At 40.8% G+C, this 21,259-nt stretch overlaps 2 protein-coding genes across 2 annotated transcripts in view; both read left to right on the top strand.

Annotated features, from left to right (window-relative positions):
* The window catches only part of ZNF148 (zinc finger protein 148), a 147,305-nt gene extending 138,804 nt beyond the window's left edge, over window positions 1-8,501 (top strand). The window contains exon 9 of the mRNA XM_012641807.1: window positions 229-8,501. Within this exon, the coding sequence (XP_012497261.1) occupies window positions 229-1,827 (1,599 nt within the window). The 3' untranslated portion in view covers window positions 1,828-8,501. The remainder of the gene's footprint in view (window positions 1-228) is intronic.
* A 10,904-nt stretch (window positions 8,502-19,405) lies between these two features.
* Window positions 19,406-21,259, top strand: part of SLC12A8 (solute carrier family 12, member 8) — a 124,985-nt gene continuing 123,131 nt past the window's right edge. The window contains exon 1 of the mRNA XM_012641795.1: window positions 19,406-19,494. Coding sequence (XP_012497249.1) covers window positions 19,453-19,494 — 42 coding nt within the window. The 5' untranslated portion in view covers window positions 19,406-19,452. The remainder of the gene's footprint in view (window positions 19,495-21,259) is intronic.

The raw sequence follows: 21,259 nt of genomic DNA, 5'->3' as shown, positions 1-21,259 counted from the left end.
TAATTCCAATAACGTGTATGAGAATATATTATTTACTACTAGAACTGTTTGGGGAACTTTCTAACTCTCATTGATTAGATTTATAGTAGAACATTGTCTCAGTGAAATTTGTTTAGAATTATTTATGTTATACTTACATATCTTTATATTAATTTTTATTTCTTTTTTTCTTTTCTTGGTTACCCAAAACACAAACAAAAACCCACTACCAACCTCTGAATTCAACAGTATTTTTCCAGAACAGATCGTGTATTGAAACATAAACGCATGTGCCATGAAAATCATGACAAAAAACTAAACAGATGTGCCATCAAAGGTGGCCTTCTGACATCTGAGGAAGATTCTGGCTTTTCTACATCACCAAAAGATAACTCACTGCCAAAAAAGAAAAGGCAGAAAACAGAGAAGAAATCATCAGGAATGGACAAAGAGAGTGCTTTGGACAAATCTGACCTGAAGAAAGACAAAAATGATTACTTGCCTCTTTACTCTTCAAGTACTAAAGTAAAAGATGAGTATATGGTAGCAGAATATGCCGTTGAAATGCCACATTCTTCAGTTGGGGGGTCGCATTTAGAAGATGCATCAGGAGAAATACATCCACCTAAATTAGTTCTCAAAAAAATTAATAGTAAGAGAAGTCTGAAACAGCCCTTGGAGCAAAATCAAACAATTTCACCTCTGTCCACATATGAAGAAAGCAAAGTTTCAAAGTATGCATTTGAACTTGTGGATAAACAAGCTTTACTGGACTCAGAAGGCAATGCTGACATCGATCAGGTTGATAATTTGCAAGAGGGGCCCAGTAAACCTGTGCACAGTAGTACTAATTATGATGATGCCATGCAATTTTTGAAGAAGAAGCGGTATCTTCAAGCAGCAAGTAACAACAGCAGGGAGTATGCGCTGAATGTGGGTACCATAGCTTCTCAGCCTTCTGTAACACAAGCAGCTGTGGCGAGTGTCATTGATGAAAGTACGACAGCATCCATATTAGATTCACAGGCACTGAATGTGGACATTAAGAATAATCATGACAAAAATGTTATTCCAGATGAAGTACTGCAGACTCTGTTGGATCATTACTCCCATAAAGCTAACGGACAGCATGAGATAACATTCAGTGTTGCAGATACTGAAGTGTCTTCTAGCATATCAATAAATTCTTCAGAGGTACCTGAGGTCACCCAGTCAGAGAATGTTGGATCAAGCTCCCAAGCATCCTCATCAGATAAAGCCAACATGTTGCAGGAATATTCAAAGTTTCTGCAGCAGGCTTTGGACAGAACTAGCCAAAATGATGCCTATTTGAATAGCCCGAGCCTTAACTTTGTGACTGATAACCAGACACTTCCAAATCCGCCAACATTCTCTTCCATAGACAAGCAAGTCTATGCCGCCATGCCCATCAATAGCTTTCGATCAGGAATGAATTCTCCACTAAGAACGACTCCAGATAAGTCCCACTTTGGACTAATAGTTGGTGATTCACAGCACTCATTTCCCTTTTCAGGTGATGAGACAAACCATGCTTCTGCCACATCCACACAAGACTTTTTGGATCAAGTGACTTCTCAGAAGAAAGCTGAGGCTCAGCCTGTCCACCAAGCTTACCAAATGAGCTCCTTTGAACAGCCCTTCCGTGCTCCATATCACGGATCAAGAGCTGGAATAGCTACTCAATTTAGCACTGCCAATGGACAGGTGAACCTTCGGGGACCAGGGACAAGTGCTGAATTTTCAGAATTTCCCTTGGTGAATGTAAATGATAATAGAGCTGGGATGACATCTTCACCTGATGCCACAACTGGCCAGACTTTCGGCTAAAAAAAAATGTGTAAATAATACTGGCACTTTAGAACAGATTAATCAAGAGTGGGGTTACTCTGTGTAAAATGGAGTGCTGTACAGATTTAAGAGCAATGCGTAATAACAAGTTAAGCTGATATGAATAGCAAGATAATCCAATAACTGCATTTTGTTTGGTTAGTCAGCATTCTTTGAACTGCCTTACATGTTGTCACCTTTATAGAAGCAATGCATTACTTGTTTTAGATCAGAAACTTGCTATTCCACCTACACCAAGTTAAAAAGGAAAAAAAAGACTTTCGCACAATTGTTTCCTAACTGGTAACATTGTACATTCTTAGGAGATTAGTAATTGTGTGAAATTTACTCATACTGTTTCTAAGTTTTTCAGCATAGTCATTGCACTTCAGCAGGGAATCTGAGTATACTTTACAGAGTGAACTTAAAAAGTTTAAATGTCGAGAGATTATGGCTTAAATTAGTGGGTCCTATGGGGGAAAAAAGAAACCAAGAAACCACCTTTTAAAAAGAATGATATGCCATATACCCTTGATTTTCATTTTGCATTATATTGACATGTGTTTTTTTGAAGAAAAAGTAATAAAAATCTGATAGTCTAAGACTCCACTATTTAAAAGCCTAATTACTTTTCAAATATGCATACTTTCAAAACTTTTACCAAAATACACAACTGTTGAAGCATTCACTTCTCTGTGGAAGTATGCATATTGGTGTCAGTTTCTTTGTACAGTTGTACCTAGATATTTTTTATGATTTTTCATGTGCAGGTATCAAGGTTTTGAAGTTTTAGTAAAAAAATATTATGTAGATTACATTCCCAAGAACATAATGCTTACACAAAATGTATATTCCATGTTTTAAAGCTTAAATGTATTTTACTTTACATATACACTTCAGTTAACATAGAGCACTTAGAATCTATTTGGTATTTTTGATTTCTCAAAGTAAAAAAAAATTTAGATTTTTAGGTTTGATATGGTTGTGTCATAATCATCTCATAATTGACAGTTTTAATTTTTGGCAATAAAAGGAAATTGGGGTATCTTTGGAACTGTAAAACCTGGTTTAATTCTTCTCTTTCTAGATTCTTGATAGATTGGATAATTAAACAGTATCCAGAAAAACTAAAGAAATGGGCATTTTAATTGCTTATTTTATCTTGAGTTACTTTTTAATGAACACTGCTCATTACAGTTTTACAAACCAAAAGTGTTTACTAATTCCAGTAACTACAATTTCTTTTTCAGCTAGATGAGTGATCGGAAATTTTTTGTTGCATTTTAAAATCTAAATAAACTACAGACTTTATCCTTATACCATGAATGTTTTTTTTTTTTATACTTTGTCTTAAAAATAATACAGCATGGTACAATAAATAGTGCTTTTTTATATATATATCTACACACACACACTTTTTCGAAGAATGATGGTTTGAGTTACACTTTGGACACTTTCGATTTTTGGAAAATAACATTAGTTATATTGATTCTATTATCCTCTAATTTGCTCCAGCTTTTTTGGTTTTGTACTTTAAATTTCTACCATCTTTGTCACAGTGCACATAGTGACATAGCACCATTGAAAATCTAAAATTAATACCTTCAGAAGATGAAACTTTATTGTTAATTTCCATTTTAACTTTTATACTGACCCTGTACATCTGCATTCTTTGTTTCAATGTGAAATATGTTACCCATTTAAATTATTTGTTCTTTTATTTAATGTTATCCCAAGACTGTTCTCATAAAGAAAGGGAGCAAAGAACTATTCACCCTTAACATCCTTCATTAATATTCACTTATTTTGAATATGCTGGTATTTTTATGATAAGGAGTATAAATTATGTTTAATGTGGTTTTCTCTAAGCTTTAGTTATTAGGTTTGCTTAAAATATTAGTTTTCCCATTTGACAGCTTTCTTTGCTGCCAAATTTTTCAAGGATTTTAGACTTCTTTGAAGTAAATATTTAAGTTCTGCCATTATTGACTCTTAAAATTGGTGTGTGTTGTGCATCACATAGTTGCAAAAAGGCTTCATGCAGGTGAGATGTTAAGAATGGAACTGTGCTCACCCTAGATAAGCATTTGTATTTTTTGCATAGTACTTTTGATGAGAGTAGGCATTCATTTCCTGAGTTGATGCTTTTGGAGCCTGATCAAAAATTTGTTCCATTGAGAACTTGATGTAAATTCTTGGTATACACTTAGTTTTATTTTGTTTTGTTTTAACATCACCAGCACAGTTTTTAGAATGCGACTCTATTGCTGAGCAGTTAGGGTAAGCTTAAGAAGGAAGGCCTTGGAAGATGATAGTTATGCAAGCAGAATTTCAGGTGTCACATTCCTGTCTTTAACACATTTCTTTACATAATGGCAGACTTTTCTACCAAGTTGTAAACATTTTTGGGATAAGTGATACTCAGCCAGCATAACTTAGTGACTTACCGTTTAAGTATAGTCATCACTCTCTTACTGTGAAATTCTAAATGCCTACCAGAGTTACCTTGTGTGATCATCACATGATAAACATCTCAACAGTTTTGGGTTTCCCCACTTTGGTTCAGAAAGTTATTTAATTTCTATCTGGGCATTAATAGATAAAATAAGTAGCCTTGTGTGCTGCTTTAGATAGAAACATGGAGGATATGAAATATCCTTTTGCAATTCATGTTTCTCATTTTTTGCAGTGAGCAAATTATTCTATAAAAACATGCTTGTACACCCTTAAATTTTGATCAATGTGAATGAGGTGTGCTTTATCTCTTGGGACCTACTCTCATGTTTGAAGATTGGAAACATCACGTTAGATGAGGTAATATCTCTTGAACATCTTCTAAAAGGGTTTTTTTTTAACTTCTTATTGCACACATATTTCATTTGGTTTTGAATATTTAAGTGGCTCTTAAATATTTTAGATCTACATGCAAATGTGGTACTCGATAAGGTAGGAGTCCATCTTCCTAGCTCTGGCTGAGGATGCCAGCAGTCGGGTCATCTTATCTCAAGAGGCAAAAGAGACCTTGTGCTCAGGGGAGGATTTTGTTTCCACAGATGAGAGACACTTGCAAAGTGCCAGCTAGGTTGGATCTTTTGCCACTTCTTTCATTTTATTAATTTGGGTTTTTAAAGGGCTGTTGAAAAATAAAGCCGGGAAACTTTAAAAGTAGGCATTACTATAGTACTACATTTCTTAGAACATTTTAAACTCATTTTTCACAGTATATTTACTTGAAGAAGCACTATTATCAATGAGAAATATTTTGAGTCTGCAATTTAATTTAAACCTTTTCCGTTTCAAATTTCTTTATTTCAGGGAAATAATTTTCCAGTTGTTTTTGCTATATTCTGCAAATAAAAATCGTATGTTTCCTTTTTTCATTTAAACTTTGGTAGGAAACAAACTAAAGCAGACAAACATTTCTTGTTATGTTTGTTGCTTTCTTTAATCCAATGGATAAAAAAGTAAAACCCTGTAAACATTATTTTATTTTTTTATGCAATACCATGCTGTAAATATGGTTCATCAAATAAGGATGTACCTATGATTGAATCTTTTAATTCTGCACAGTTAGAGTTTATATATAAACGTGTCTTGACAATCAAGGACTTTTATGTGAGTCTTCCTTTATGATGTTTATTAATGTTATGCATTCCATTTGTTTTGAAGTGAGTACCAATGTGCTAATTTGTATTGTCTGAAAGTATGTAATGTTTTTACAGCTTGTTTTTAAGAATCTGTAAATATGTACAAACAAATCACAGTACTGCTTTATGTTAGAAGGCATATGATGTTGTACTGTATGTAAGCAATAATACATAGCAGTGCTAACTTTACAAGTAGCATCAGGAAAGTTCTAAAAACATTTCAGAGTTACTATCCTTATTTCATTTAATAATGATTATCTTTAATCAGTTTTTATAAGCAAATTCCATTGTTCCTCCTATTGGAACATAACACTGTTTACACAGCATAATTGAAGTTGCAGGGGAGACAGGCTAAATCTGACTTCATCTGTACTCACTTTCACTAAGCATTGAATGGCCTTACCACTCTTCTGCAAGATGGAGGAAGACCGCAAAACTTAGTGCCCATCACACTGAAGGAAGGGATGTATTGTTGTTGTTTGTTTCTTTCCTGCTTCTGTACTGCTACCTAACTTCGTGGTTTGCTTTGGATTTGAATATTTGTTTCTGTTTTAGATTCAAGCCTGTAAGTTTTGAGGTGACTTCAGCCCCATTGTGAAATAGATAGTTCTCTTCATATTTCATAGCTACATTTCAATAATTCAAAACTTTCTACTTTGATTTTTAGATACTTATTTTTCAAGCTTGATTTCTCAGCTGATCAGATGAATTTATTCAACTTCAATACAAAGAAAGACAAACCTATTGTAGTTTGAAGTGAGTAGATATTATACTGTACAGAACAGCTAACTATTTGAACACACACATCACTGCTTTAGAAATAAAACCGCCAATTTATAAATGTATATGACCTACATTTTATAGGAAAAATGTTTTTAAATGCTAGTCATTTATATAATGTGCTTTGAAAGGATTTGCTAGTCCACTTCTGTCACTTTTTAGTACACTGGTATCTTTTATATGTAATGTATGCTTTTTATTATTGTAGCAAAGCATTTCAGTAGAAAGACTTTTGCAACAATATGGGGGAAATTTTTCATTGTTGGATTTGAATTATACTGGATTTTATCTGTGTAGTCTTACTTGTCTTTATTTTAATGCTGTCTGGAAGGGAACTTGGTATCCAAATAAAGCAGGTAACCTCATTTTACTTCAAGGGCATACTGTGTAGTGCTGAATTTAATCTGAAAATCTGATTTTGAAAAGAAAAATACGTTTATAAAAATTGTACAGAAGAAATTAAATGTGTGATGGAAATCCTAATGGTGGAGCACGTGGAATTTTCTGATATATAGTGTTATTTTCCTGGGATCCCCTATGCCTTCTTTGTATTTCAACTATTAAAGGAAAAACCCTGTCATTAAAACTGATAGGACAATAAGGATATTCTGATTATACAGTATTACTTTTCCTATCCCATTTTCTGACCTTTTCTCAATCACTGTAAATTTTTATTTTCTATTTCCTATTGATAATTAAACATGTACATAATATAGATGCTGTTGTATAGAACTGAATGAATTGGGTTGCTATGCTTGAATGAGTAGCTAAATGGAAATATTTGATGGATACTGAGAGTTCATAAAATGCCAGAGCAAACTTACGAGGGAAAGAAGGGGCATGATGTGTCTTGGGAAGGTCAAAGCTGATTGTTTCTTTAACTCCCTAGGAAATCAGTGTGAAGGAATCAACTGCAAACTCAGTATCAGATACTAAGTGGGTCTTTCCTTCCCTTCCTTCCCCAGAAATATAAGCACTAAATTTCAAAATCTACTCAGGTGAAAATTGCTTTGCAATGAAACTTATTACATTGAAATTTTCACTGTTAAAAGATATTTGTGATATTTTTAAATACAAACTTTTACATCAGTAGTCAGCAGCCTGACAATTGAATTTGGTAAGTCAGTATATTTTAAAGTATATTTTGCCCTCCAAATGGAATTGTTTTTAAACAATTGGGAAGATTTTTTTTTGTTTAAATAACATTTTTATTGTTATTGTAAAAAAAATCTTGCTTGACCCCATATTATGCCATGATGAATTGCTGAGCCTTTATAATACAATGAAAGCTTGTTTCATGCATAGTCATGGAACATAGAAATGTTCTTTGAACTATTCATAAGAGGTTTAATGAGTTTCACGGCTTTTGGCATGATTGTCACATAGTTAACCCTGCTATTTGGAGTTTATAATACCATTTTATGTATTGTATACTAAAGGAAGTTGTTTTGCTTTATTTTAAATTGAATTATTAGACTAACTTATATTTGCAAATTCTGCATTTTAAATGTGGCTGTTTGAAAATAAAAAATACAGAATACAGTTTTATGGATAATTTTCTAGCTGAATTTTTCACAGTATTCTGAACCAAATAACTAATAGTAAATATGCAAAAACTGTGGTGCATAGATAGCTAATATTAAAGAGAAAAGGATGTCTATGGAATTAACAGTTATACAAATTGGGTAACAATTTTCAGGGCCTTTACTATAGCTTTGTGTGGAATGTTATTAGACAGTTCTAAAATGCAAGAGTCAAATGTTACTGTCATTTAGTATTTTAGACTTGAAATATGTTTAACATAGGGCTAAGAATATATATGTGGTTTTTCCTTTACAGATAAGATTCTATTAACCACCATTAGTAGCATACATGGGATTTTTTTTCTTTCATTATTGGAGATAGATATGTTTTCATCCATCTACCACCTTGCCAGTGCCCTATCTTGTGACCAGCGGGATGCATTGTAAGAAAGCTGTCTGCAGTCAGGAGTGCAGTCTGGGTCCATGAAACAAATTTAAATTAATTGGCCCTTGCAGAGATCAGTCCTAGGACCTTGGCCTTATTAGCATGGTGCTTTAACCAATTGTACAGAATAATACCATCAACAGTCTACTAACGCATTTCCTAGATCCCAGTTTTTCTTGAATGAGGAATGGTGGGGAGAGGGGTGGGAAGGTACTCTACATGATACTTCTCCCATCTTCTGAAGATTATAAGAAAAAAATAAAATTGAAGTCACTTGAATTAATGTGTTGTCATTGAGTCTTAATTGACAAATTTTCATGCACAAATTTTCTGAGTATATGTTTGGATAGAATTTAAAAATTTTTTTTCGGAGTTCTGGCTATTTTAATTTTCTCCCTTTGGTGAACCTGATAAGGTGTTAGAATAAATTATATCCATATGATGGATAAAGAATCGGTGGAGGTAAAAAGCTTTAAGTGAACTAAAGCTAAAATTTGGTCTCAATTTTAGTTCTTTTGTCATTTTCAAATATAAAAAGGACACAAAATATTTTACCCACACACTAATGCATATGTATATGTGTATACGTAAGAGCTTCAGTGTGAAATGTGATATTGTAAATGGGAATGACATTACAAAATGATTTTCAAACTGAGAAAACTCAAGTTTAGAAATGAATTGTAATATAGAGAACATTTGAGCATCTGCATATTTACCTACTTATACAGGTGAACTTTTAAAGTTGTAACCACCTTAATTTTCCCTAGCTTTTCCCATTCTTGATAAGATTCTGAAACTATTAATATAATGCTTCTGTCAAAGTGGGGAAAGGAGCCAAAGAAGTATTAATACACTACCTGTGATAGTAATATGTGTTTTCTGTTGATTAGAATCTTTACTTGCTGGGGGCGTAGGGTTTTTTACCCTACATTTCATTCAGCATTATTCATCTACTGAGTAACAGGCATTGTGCTAGATGCAAATAATAGATGGTGGAGGCTAATAGCATCTTTATTTGAACATGTGAAAGATGTTTATAGTATAGTTGCAGTATTGTACTTTACTAAACATTGAGTGTTAAGATGTTTGGGGCACTGTGCTGAATACATTCAATTACCTCAACACATTGATAGTATGGTTGTTCCCTGTTTTAGGATACTTTTCTAGAATATATAATTTCAATAAATTAATTCCAGAAGATAGAAAATATATATACAGGCTAATACAGTGAAAATAGAGAACACTGTTCAAAATTATGTCCTACCTAAAATTACAAACTCGTGGATAGGATTCAAGCCTAGACTGTGGAAACGAGGTAATAGACTGTGTTTCGAAGGAAATGACCTTCACAGGAGTGGGAGGTTAATGCTCCCTAGCGATTCACAAACCTGACAGTAAAAATATACTAGAGGATCACATGAACCCCATTGGAGGGTTGGAAATGGGTGCTGGAGGATGCTTTCCTGGAGCTAACTGAATCAAGGCTAATTAATCATTCTAGCACAGTCTTCGTGGAAACATTAATATTTTAAATCCCTCGAAGCCATATACTACTGTTTAGTCCTCCCAGCTGAGGATTATGTTCATAGTACTCTTCATGTTAAATAACTTCCACTAATCCCTAATTATCTGATACTCTCTCTTCCTTGGCCATTTCCTTCAAGGTGTTTGGGCCACTGTAAAACTTACCTTTTAAACCTCCAATATGATAATTTCCCCTTTGTTTCTTTATGAGAGCTTCAGCACCTTCTCTTACCAGCTCTTGTCAATGACAATATGAGGGTTAAGACTGAGTGCTAGAGCAGAGAATGAAATAAAGAGGACACGGAAAAGTAAACCCATGCAGAACAATTCAGGACCTCACAGAAGAGGCCTTGACTGAGTGGTTGGTGTGTGCATTTTGCTGAGCTGGCACTCACAGCATGGGGCGGGGGTGGGGGCTGCATATACAGAGTCTAGTAATACGTATGTAAAAATACATATTCTTCGGGAAAGTATTTCCAAGGCAATGTAACCAATGCTGCATGGTACAGCTTTAAATGAGCTGTGTGTTTTTTGTTGAGGATGATTGTGAGACAGTAGGGGTGTAGTTGGATAATATTCTATAGACTGCATAGGCAAATCGGGCAGTGAGATGAACAGGAGACTTTTAAAAAGTCAAGAGACTTAACCACTATTCTGCCTCGATCTATCTGCGTAGCCTTGTTCAGGTCACTTAGCTTTCTGAGTCTTACCTTTTTCATCTGCAAAATGAGATAAATAAAAATTGCTGTGAATGTCAAGGCGTTTGAGATAATTTGTAAACTGCAAAGCACTAAACACATTTTCTTGTTCAGATTTTAGAAGTGGCACAAAGGCAAGCTACAGCAGAGTTGGACAAGTGCCGGAAGCCTCATTTCATGTAAAGCAGAGCATGTAATAACTGATTGGCAGACAATACATTATCTTTCAAAGGGTTGGAGAAGATATGAGAGAGTCGGACTATCTGGGTTTAATTGACCAGTAATGAATACTAGTTAATGAGGTAGAAGTGCTAGGAATTTTGTAAGGAAGAGATTACTTATCACAGAATTTGTGTTCACTGACAAATGGCTTGCAGAATATTAGCCAACACCTGCCCTAAACTTCAGGAACACAGAATTTTAAAAGCTTGATTTAAAGAAATAGGATTCCATTATCAGAGACCCTGAAAGGGATGGAACATTCTGGAGAAGATCTAAACAGCACTGATGTATATTGCAACAAATGAGAAACAAACAGTAGGAAGAAATAGCATCCTACCAAACTAAGGGGATACACTTGAGGTGGAGTCTAAATTTCTCACTACCAAGCTGTTGGTTAGTCATGAACAGGAAGCTGGCTGGCCTGCGAGGCAAAAGCAAGATCATGGACAGTGTGAGGCTGGTGTGCTGCAGCCAGTTCTAACAGGCAGGTGGAAGGAATGCGTGTCTGTGTGGAAGTGGTGGGTTTTCTCTCACTTTGTTTCCTTACATTTATTTTTCTTGGACCATTTCTCTCCTTTGCTATGTCCTTCGTTTTCTTCCTCTTGAATGACTATGTATGTGCCATTGCAGGTGTATATCAAATGGAAACAACTGACTGATGGTATGTGATGCCCTGCCTCTCATGCAAGTTAGGTTTATTTAAGTGTTTTTCAGTATTAATATTTCAGAAAAATGCAAAATAAATTGTTCATCAGGAGAAGATTTTGGGACCCCCTAGATTAGTTTGTAAGGTTTTTTTTATTATTGTTATTTTCATAGAGACAAGGTCTTGCACTGTTGCTCATGTGATCCTCGCACCTCATCCTCCTCAGTAGCTGGGACTACAGGTGTGCACCACCACACCTGGATAATTTTTCTTCTTCTTTTATTAAATAGAGATGGGGGTCTTGCTATGTTGCCCAGGCTGGTCTCAAACTCTTGCCTCAATCTCCCAAAGTGCTGGGATTACAGGTGTGAGCCACTGTGCCAGGCCTAGTTTGTAATCTTGAAGGCGTCTAGTTCACAGAGCATAGAGCTGCCTCACCCATAAGCAGGTATGAGTAAATGAACGAACAGTGTTAGAGGGTAAAGTAGGCATTAGGAGTGCTATTTGAAGGTATTGGAAATGGTGGTGGAGATTGAATGTCATTAAGATGATGCTCTGATCCAAGAGCCTGGAAATGTCAGAATTCTGCACTCATCCCCAACCTGCACTCGCCACAGCCTTCTAAACAAGATTCTCAAAGAAGACACACAAGAATCATGGCTAGGGAGAAACAAGTACTTTCTTTGTGTTGCGCCTGTTTCCCAAACCCTAGTATAAATGTGGGCCAGAGGCTGTGGTTGGGACTAAAGGCCTCTAGAACCATTTCCTTCTTGGCACCTTACCACCGCCTGGCTGGCCACGGCATCTCAATTTATGAGAATAGAATGAATAAAGAGTAGGATGGCCAGGACTCATCGATGAGCAAGTGGGCCCCAGCTCTTTTCCCATCCCAGTTTCATAGGAACAAAGGCAGCAAAAAGGGGACATGTCCACATGTGTGGCATATTAATGGAAGATGGCCTTACTCATTGCTAGATGTGGTTCAGTAAGTGTTTTATGATCTCATCAATCAGGTTGGCACCTCATGGGGGGCAGGGCTTGTGAATATTTCTCAAATTCTTTGGGACCCTGCCTCCCTTTACTACCACCACAGCCCAAACAACCTCCAGGTCTTGCCTGGGTTCCTGCAAGTTTGTGCACATCCACTCTTGTTGGCCCCCAGTTCTTGCTCCAGATAACAGCCATGTGAAACCCTTCAGAAGCTCCTCAGTTGCTATTTGCATAAACACGAAGCTCCTTACCTTGGCCCTGCATGGTCATCTGCTGCCCACATCCCAGCCTGCCCCACAGTCAGCCTCTCGTCCTCGCTGCTCTTTCACCGTGGGACTGCTTTCAGCTCCAAATACTTGGATGTGCCATCTTTGGCCAGCAAGGCACTATTTTCTCTCTGTGTTCTACTGAACTCCCCACGCCCACCCTATCCTTCAGATTTCAGCCCTAGCATCATGTCAGAAAAGCTTATCCTGATTTCCCTGACTAGGTAATTTCAACCATTTCAGAGTCTCTGACCACCCTATACGATTTTTCTAGCATACATGGCTATGTAATGTTGTGCTTATCAGTGTGAGAATTTGATTATTGTCTCCCTCACCTGTCCAGAGCAGTCTTTCTCCCCACTGTGTGTTCAGTGCTGGCCACAGTGCTTGGTGATCAACAGATATTTGGTGACCGTGCTTGAAGCAGAGGATCCAGGCCCTGTGAGTCATATCCCAGGGTGCAAAGAGCCAGCTTGCAGGCCCCTCAGAAGAATCACTGCCAGGGAGTTTGAGGCTCTGTGGATAACAGCAGTAGGACCAGAACGCTGGTCACATGATTTTCAAAATGGAGGGTCGGGGTAGAGTAGTGGATTCTGAAAATAGCTGATCTGGATTTCAGTCCCCAGCAAAATTCTAGAATTCATAACAACTCTGTCAGGGAGGCTTGCCAGGTCTTGTCATTAACTCCATCTACAAATAAGGAAACTGAGGCTCAGACACATCAAGGTCATATAATGAAAAGCGAGAGTTAGGACTCACATTGAGACCTGAATTCTCTCGTCTACGCTCTGGCATTGGGTCTTCCACAAATGATATTTAAGTAAATGCTGGATGCCAATATCATATTGTCACAGTCCAGTAAGGCTGCCACTGTCATAAAATAAACTGGACCCTGTTTTGTAGGCTCCTTTCTGCATCACATATGTTCTTGTGCACCCACCAGGCCCTGGCCAGTGACAGATGCCAGGTGGCTGACAGAGGAAGAAGGACTTTCTCTTGCCAGAGGCAAACCCCCAGAGTCAACAAATGGCTTAGATCCTGGAGGAGAACCTGTTTGACAGGAGCTGGGGACATCTGACAGCAGGGCAGTGGCGCCCTCTCCCTCTCCACTCAGCCCTGCCGGGAACCAGAGCGACAGGCTGGTCTCTGTGGGGTCCCGCCCCTCAGGAGCCCTCAGACTGTGTGCGGGGCTCATGCTTCGCTCAGGTTTGCATCTCCTGACTCATCCCTTGCAAGGCCCAGCAATGCCTGGCAGCCCTTTGGACAAACTTCCCTCACGGATCTGGGGCTCTCGGTAGCGCACTTCCAAGTCCAGGAAAACCTTTTTCTGTCTTCTCTCTTCGCCTGGATTAAGGAGGCTGCATTGTGTAGAGGAGAGAGCCTGGTATTAGAACCGGACCTGGATTCAATCCTGGTTCTACCCTCAGAGCTGGCAAACCTTTGAGTGTGTGCAAAATTCCTGTGATTTTTTTTAGAAATAGGCAGGCATGCCCTAGGGGAATGCATCACAATGACCAACTAAAAAAAATTATACATATACAGTATATATAATTACTATATATATATATATGTAGTAAGTTACCTGTGCTCCCTCAGTGATATATTCACACTCTCTCCTTGTCATTGAAAATAGTAACTACAGTTAATACACCACTACTACCAAGCTGTATTCTATCTCTCAGGTCTTTTGGAGTGGGGGAAACCCTGCTAGGCTAGAAATTTTGTAATTTTCAACTTGGCTGTGCATTAGAATCATCTGAGGACTTTAAAGAAAATACTGATGTCCAGGCCCCACCCCAGACCAACTAAGTAATTAAGACAGAATCTCTAGGGGCGGGTTCTCCAGGTATTGGTACTTTCTGAAACGACCCCTAGGTGATTGTAAAATTTAGCCAGGGATTGTAAAGTACACACCAGATGAGCTGACCCACCTCTCGGGGCACTTCTGATTCGGGTTCTAGGGCCTAGGCTGTGAGAGATGTTGCATACATACGTATTTACACCATGATTTTCAACCTGCTTTCACATTTTGATTCTGGTTGACTCTGTGTAAGCTCTGGTCCCTCCTCAGGGTTCAGACTTTCTGACAAATGTGGTCATCTTTCAAGACATGGTTTCTTTGCCTTCACACAGAAGGCAATTTTCAGCCCCGACCATGGAAGGAAAGAGAAGAAGGAGCTTCTGTCTGTGACTGAGCTGGGTGGGACCCACAGAGCAACAGGCTCATTGTGTGCTTCAACTTGAGACTGAGTTGTTACTGAATAGGAGAAAAAGGTGAGTTTAATAACAATATTATTTTTTACATAATTGGGGTGCAGTAACAGTGGATTCAATGAAATGAATAAAAATACCTTGAAAGGAAGCAGAACATTTTTTACCTTGGTTTGATGCACTGTGTCTTTGCTATCTAATGATGCATAACAAATTACCCCAAAACTTAGTGGCTTAAAACAACAACAATTTATTCTCTCTCATGGTTTCTGTGGGTCAGGAATTCAGACGGAGCCCAGCAAGCACAGCTTTTCTCTGCTCCTACAGCATCTGTAACCTCAGCTCGAGGCTGGAATCATCTGAAGGCTTGTTTCACTCTCATGTCTGGCGGTCGATACTGGCTATGGACTACAACACCCACGTGTGGCCTGGGCTTCCTCACAACATGGTGGCTGAATCCTAAGGGTAAGTGGGCTGAGAGTGAGGAAGCCAGACAGACTTCCTATTGCCTTTATGGCCTAGGCTAGGAAGTCAAGCAGTGTCATTTTTTTTCATTTGTATTGGTTGAGACACTTAAAAAGGTCCACTAAGGCTCAAGGGGAGGAAACATAGACTCCATTTCCTTCTGAAGGAATCTGAACATCATCTTGTAAGAAGAGCATATGAGATGGGATATTAGTGCAGCTATCTTTGGAAAATACAATCTGCCCCACATTGATTGTCTTTTTAATTTTCTTACTCATTTCCCTCCACCCCAGACTCCCAAGTAACACATGCTCATTGTAAGAAACAAAGTCAATAAAAATTGAGAATTTATGCACCAAAGTGGGTTTCTTCTCCCACTTTACTCACTATCTGAATCCCATTCCCTAGACATAACCACTATTAACAGATTGATGAGTATTTGTCTATACAAACTATATACATATAAATATATACAGCTTTTTAAAAAAAATAACACTACACATTATTCTGTAACTTGCTGTGTTTATTCATTATTATATGATGAACAGAGTTCCATATTATACCTATGGAAACACCTAATTCTTTCTAATGCTGGCTGCCATAGTGTGGCTATAGCATAACTTATTTAAGCAGTCTTCTGTTGATGGATATTTTGGTTGTTATCCTTTATTTTTTAACTATTACAAACCAATGATGTAATGAACATCTTTATACTGGTAATATAGGCTAATATCTTAAAAATGGAAATATTTTGTTCAAAGAATATGCAGGGTACTATTTTTAAACACAAGAGTGGGTTTAAGGTGAGTGTCATTGTTATAAGATAAATCTACATTAAGCAGGATACACATTTTTTCTTTGCAAATGAGCAAAACATGCAAGAAAACATGTTTGTTCTTAGGTTTAGAAGATGCTTATAAGCTTTGAAGGAAACTTCTCATTTATTTAGAAAATGATGAGTGGCAGGAAGTAGGTGGTTATGAAGAGAGGGGTCCATTTCCTTTTCTAATGTTTTTAACTCAGGCTGATATGGAATTGAATGTGGATTCTTCAAAGTTCACAGTGATGCTTAGAAGGTCATCAGAAGGTGAGAGCAAACCGGAAACCAACTTGAGGCAAAAAAAAGAAGTGTCATGTATGACCCAAAAGTGAATAAAAAAGATGACTCTACTGGCCATACAGATGAATAAATGGACATATAGTCGGCCCTCCATATCCATAGGTTCTGCTTCTGTGGAGTCAACCAACCTTGGATCAAAAATATTTGGAAAAAAATGGATGGTTATGCCTGTACTGCACATGTACAAACTTTTTTCTTGGCATTATTCCATAAACAATATAGTATAACAACTCTGTACATAGCATTTACATTGTATTAGGTATTATAAGTAATCTAGGTATGATTTAAAGTACACGGGAGGTGTCTGTAGGTTATGTGCAAATACTATGCCATTTTATATAAGGGACTTGAGCATCTGTGGATTTTGGTATCCACGGGGGTGGATTCCAATAACATGAACGTGTCGTCCTGTCCACCTATCCATCCTTTGTTCACAAACGGCTAATGGGTAATTTACTCTGGGGTCCTTCCCTCTTGCAGAGACGGGTTATGAGAAACTTCTTTGCCAGGAATGAAGTTCTGACGCATGCCACAACATGGATGAACCTTGAGGACATTATGTTAAGTGAAATGAGCCAGGCACAAAAGGACAGATATGGTATGATTCCACTTACATGAAATGTCTAAAATAGGTACATTCATGGAGATAGAAAGTAGATTAGAGGTGGGCTGGGGGTAGGAGAAATGGGGAGTTATTACTTAATGGATACAGGGTTTCTGTTTGAGGCGATGAAAGTTTTAGAACTAGATAGTGGTGACAGTTGTACAACATTGTGAATGTGACTAATGCCACTGAATTGTATGCCTAAAAATGGTAAAAATAGCAAATTTTATGTCATATATCTACACACACACGGCTTCTTTGCTGGAGCAGAAGAGAAAGGTTAGGGCTCTGTCAGTGTTCCCATGGCTTTGCCTTCCCTTTTGTTTTTAAAAGAACAACCTCTATTTTTAGGGATTTTCACACAAAGGCTTGTGGGTGTGGGAAGTACTCCCAGCTGCCCTCCTCTTTCTCAGAAGCCCACATGGAAGCCTAGCAAGTTATTTAAGGTTTAGGAAATATGCCAGATTGGAAATGGAGATAATTTAATCTCTCTGTATGTTAATTTAGTTTTTTCTCCAACATGAGGCCCTGGAAACCTTACTTCACCCCTAGGAAAGGTGGTTCTGGGTCTTGTGGAAGGTGGTGAGGGTAATTCCGCCCTAGGCAGCATGCTTAGGAACACTTTCTCGGCAAAAGCAGCTCTACTCCCTGAGAGTTTGGGGGTCACCTGGTCCAGCAGCCATTCGCACTGGTGCACAGGGCCTCTGCTTGTCCGGACGCTTCTCCTGCACCTGCCCAGGGGGCTGCGGCCTTTCCCGCACCCCGGCTTACTCGCCATGTGTTCAGTGTTGGACAGCAATCCTTAGAAGGAGCTGCAGCGGGTGGGCTCCTGTCTCTGGCCCCCTAATCCCAGGGCAGGGCACCTCGGCAGGTTGCATTGTCCAGGGGGTAGCGGCAGTGGCTGGCCAGGTGGAGTCTGTGGGCTTGTGGACCCCACCCCCCTCTATCATCCCCCCAATGCCTGCCCTGCCTACCCGAGTTAAGATTCTCATCCGTTTCTCCTGAACCTGGCGGGGGTCTGGGAGCGCCCAGCCCCCTTGGGCTGCGGTAGGTGTGCGGGCCCACACTTGGGGAGGGGAAGTGTCCGCAGCCTCTCCCTCTCCACCTGGTGGGTGCTGGCGCGGCTGGGTGCCCAAGCTGGGGCGGGAACACCTCGCTGCCCAGAGAGGGTCAGCCACGTGGCGGCGGGGCGGGGACAGGGCGGGTCCTGCGCTGGGAGCTGTTGTCCCGGAGCAGGTGAGGACGGACGGGTTGGGGGGGCGAGGAAAGGGGGGAAGGGGGTCTCGGGGTCCGTTCCTGTCCGTGGGAGGAGCTCTGGCCTGCATGAGGGGTCAGGCTTGGGGTCACCTTTGTCCCCACCCCGGCTCAGGTAGATCCTCCCCTCCGCTGGTCACCTGGCGCGCCCGCACTCTGAACGGCTCTCCCCAGCGGCCGGAGCACTCGGGATGCGCGTTGTGTCTGCGGGGTGCTGAGGGGCCTGGGTCCCGGCGCGGCAGGGAGCGGCCAGGCGGTGGGCAACGGTGGCCGTAGCAGGTCTGAGGTCCCGCGGGCTGCAGGGGCTGGCGCGGCTCTGGGAGCGCGGGACTTACCCGGCCTTCTAGCCACCACTCGTCACCCGGATTTTGGCAGGACCGCAGCCCACCAAGTCCCGCCGTCTCCCCAGCTTCTCTCTGGGCAAACCCTGTTCCCCAACCCCCAACTCTTTCTTTGAAGACCGCTCAGTACGCCCTCCCTCCTTGCCATCGCTGGCTACTATCGTTGGAGCTCTGCCTCCTTTCGCCTTCTCTTCCTCCCCTTTCCTCCTCCTTCCAAAATGTCACGAGCCCATCCACGTTCCAGCACTATGCTGGGGACAGGGGGCACACAGATCAGAGGACAAGGTCCCTGCTGCTGCAGGGGAAGAGTGCTGGTGGGTTCCGGACTGGCCCTAACAGTGATGCTCCCACCACGTTTTCTCACCCACTCCCTTCACTCCCCTACACTTTTCTGCCCTGTTCCAGAGGGGCTCCCAAGACAGCCCCTAATCTCCCCTCTCCCCTCTGCTCATGCCCAGTTGACGTCCACTCACCATCTGCAGCCAGTCGTAGTGAGCTGATGGTGCCCTTGCCTGGACCGAGGGGTCTGGGAGGCACGCAAGGGCGGGACAGGAGTGTAAACTGTGTCCTCAGGGCTGGGCAGCAGGCTCTGACCCTCACACATTGAAGGTGCACAGGAAAGAAAGTGAGCTGGGAGTGGCTGTGGCTCAGGACAGCAAGATTTGAGCACAGGTGGGCTCTGAGGGATGAGTGGCATCTATTTGAGTACCAAATAGGTGACCGGGATGAGTTCCTAGATGAAGTAGACAAGGCCTTGCCTGGTGCAGAGGAAGGTGGACAGTGAGGAGAGAAGAACGGGGGAGACAGCCTGACCGAGGGTGCTGTTTGCTTTGCAGAGCAGTCTCCCCACCCAGACCACCAGGACCCCATTTGCACAAGACCGGCCCAGATGTCTCAGGTGCAGGAACTCTTCCACGAGGCCGCCCAGCAGGTAGGCTGGGAGATGTGGGGGTCTGGGGTGAGCTACCAGAAACCTATGACAAGGGATCACCAGACAGAGAGCTGAGTGGAAGGCAACATTATAGTGTGCTATTTAAAATGATCTCTGAACTTTATTTCAGTGTTCCAGTTTAATTGAGAAAATATTATAACCAACTCTTAACCATCTGTGTACAGAAAATCTTTGACATTATTTGCAATGGATTTTGAATCCTGGGCATCCCCCTCCCCCATGCCATCATTGGAGGTCTCCATAAACAGTGAGGACGCAGATAATATGAACTCTTTTTAATACTGAATCAAAGCAATGTAAGAAGGTGAATTTATTTCTGAAAAACTCATATGTACTGAAACCAGATGGATTCCTGGATTCCCTGATGTTTGCCAGTTTTTTTTTTCTTTTTCTTTATCCTCTTCCTATTCATTGTTAGTGATAGTAAATATTCAACATGTAGGCATGCAATTGAGGTGGATTGCCCCAGAAAGAGAGAGTTGATGCCTTAAGAAACAAAAAACTGTGCTTAGGTGTTTATCAAGAAACTGCTTGTGCCCAGGGTCTTTGCCTTCAACTAGAAATTTCACTGCGCCTTGGATTTCCCTCCTGCTTTGCAGAGAGGGGCAGGGGCATTGCCCAGCATTATGTAGTAACAGGGCGAGTGAGCCCCTCACAAGGGGAGAGAACCAACTCCAGGCCTCACGCCATAGGAAGAGAGCAGGGTCCAGAAGTGCCCTGAGCCAAGGGGCAGAAGAGGGTGAGGAAGTTGGGGTCCAGGCTTGGTGAGGGAATCCAAACTGGCTGGTCACCCCCTTTTTATGCACACAGGTAACGTGAAAAATGCAGCACAGTGGCTGGCAGGTGTTAAGTGCTCAGTGAAAAGTACTGCTCCCCTTTCCCCGGCAGGCCCAGGGCTGCGTTCCTGCCCCTCAGTTCTTACCTCTCACGCCCAGCCCTGGAAGGATTCAGGCTGCTTAGACATGAGTGGCTGGAAACTCAGAACAGCTCCTCAGGGATATTTCAGAACTCCTCCCCAGAGCTGTTCGCTTCCAGGTGACAAGGCCTGGGGCCGCGCTGTTAGTGTGGGCGGGGGGGCCCTCAGAGATCTAGGTTTGTCAGGGGCCTCACGTTTAGTTGGAGCAGTCTGTTGCTTGCTTCCCATGTGTTTTGTCTGAGTGTGTGAGACTGCACATGGGTGTGTATGCTCTCAGCATGTATTTGTGCACTGCTTCCTAAATAGTGGGCACAGCGTTAAGCATGAAAAAGAAACCCAGGTGGAAAATATGAGGCCTCAGGGATTCCGAAAGGAGAGACAAGTAAGACATTCTGGCTTCTCCTCTGTGAGAAGTATCTGTTCCTCTCTTCCCTGTTTAAAACCTTCAGTGGCCCCTCATGTCCACCATGCATGGTTCAAACCGTGTCGCCTCAGCCCTGCACAGTCTGCTCTTGCCTGAGTGTCGAGTCTGGTTCCCTGCATCTTCCTCTTCCTGGCATGACTTCCAGCCAAACCACACCGTTCCCCAGTGCTTGTCCTTCCCTGGGTTTTGCTGATACTTCTCACTCAACCGATGCATCACTGAAACCCTCCCAGTACCTAAGGCAGTGGCTGGCATTTAAGTGGCATTTAGTTGGCTGACCACATGAACAGACAATAGGTAACTCCAGTGCAAGTCACATTGGCAGAAGTGCCCCAAGAGAGTGATTCATAACATGTAATGCATACAAAGGCCTCTGTGTCACCTCCTTCTCTCCCAACATCCGA

This window comes from Propithecus coquereli, unplaced genomic scaffold (assembly GCF_000956105.1).
Source record: "Propithecus coquereli isolate 6110/MARCELLA unplaced genomic scaffold, Pcoq_1.0 Scaffold10, whole genome shotgun sequence".
Classification (NCBI taxonomy): Eukaryota; Metazoa; Chordata; class Mammalia; order Primates; family Indriidae; genus Propithecus; species Propithecus coquereli.
The sequence above is the reverse complement of the archived record's forward strand: the minus strand, read 5'-3'. Positions and strand labels throughout refer to the sequence as shown.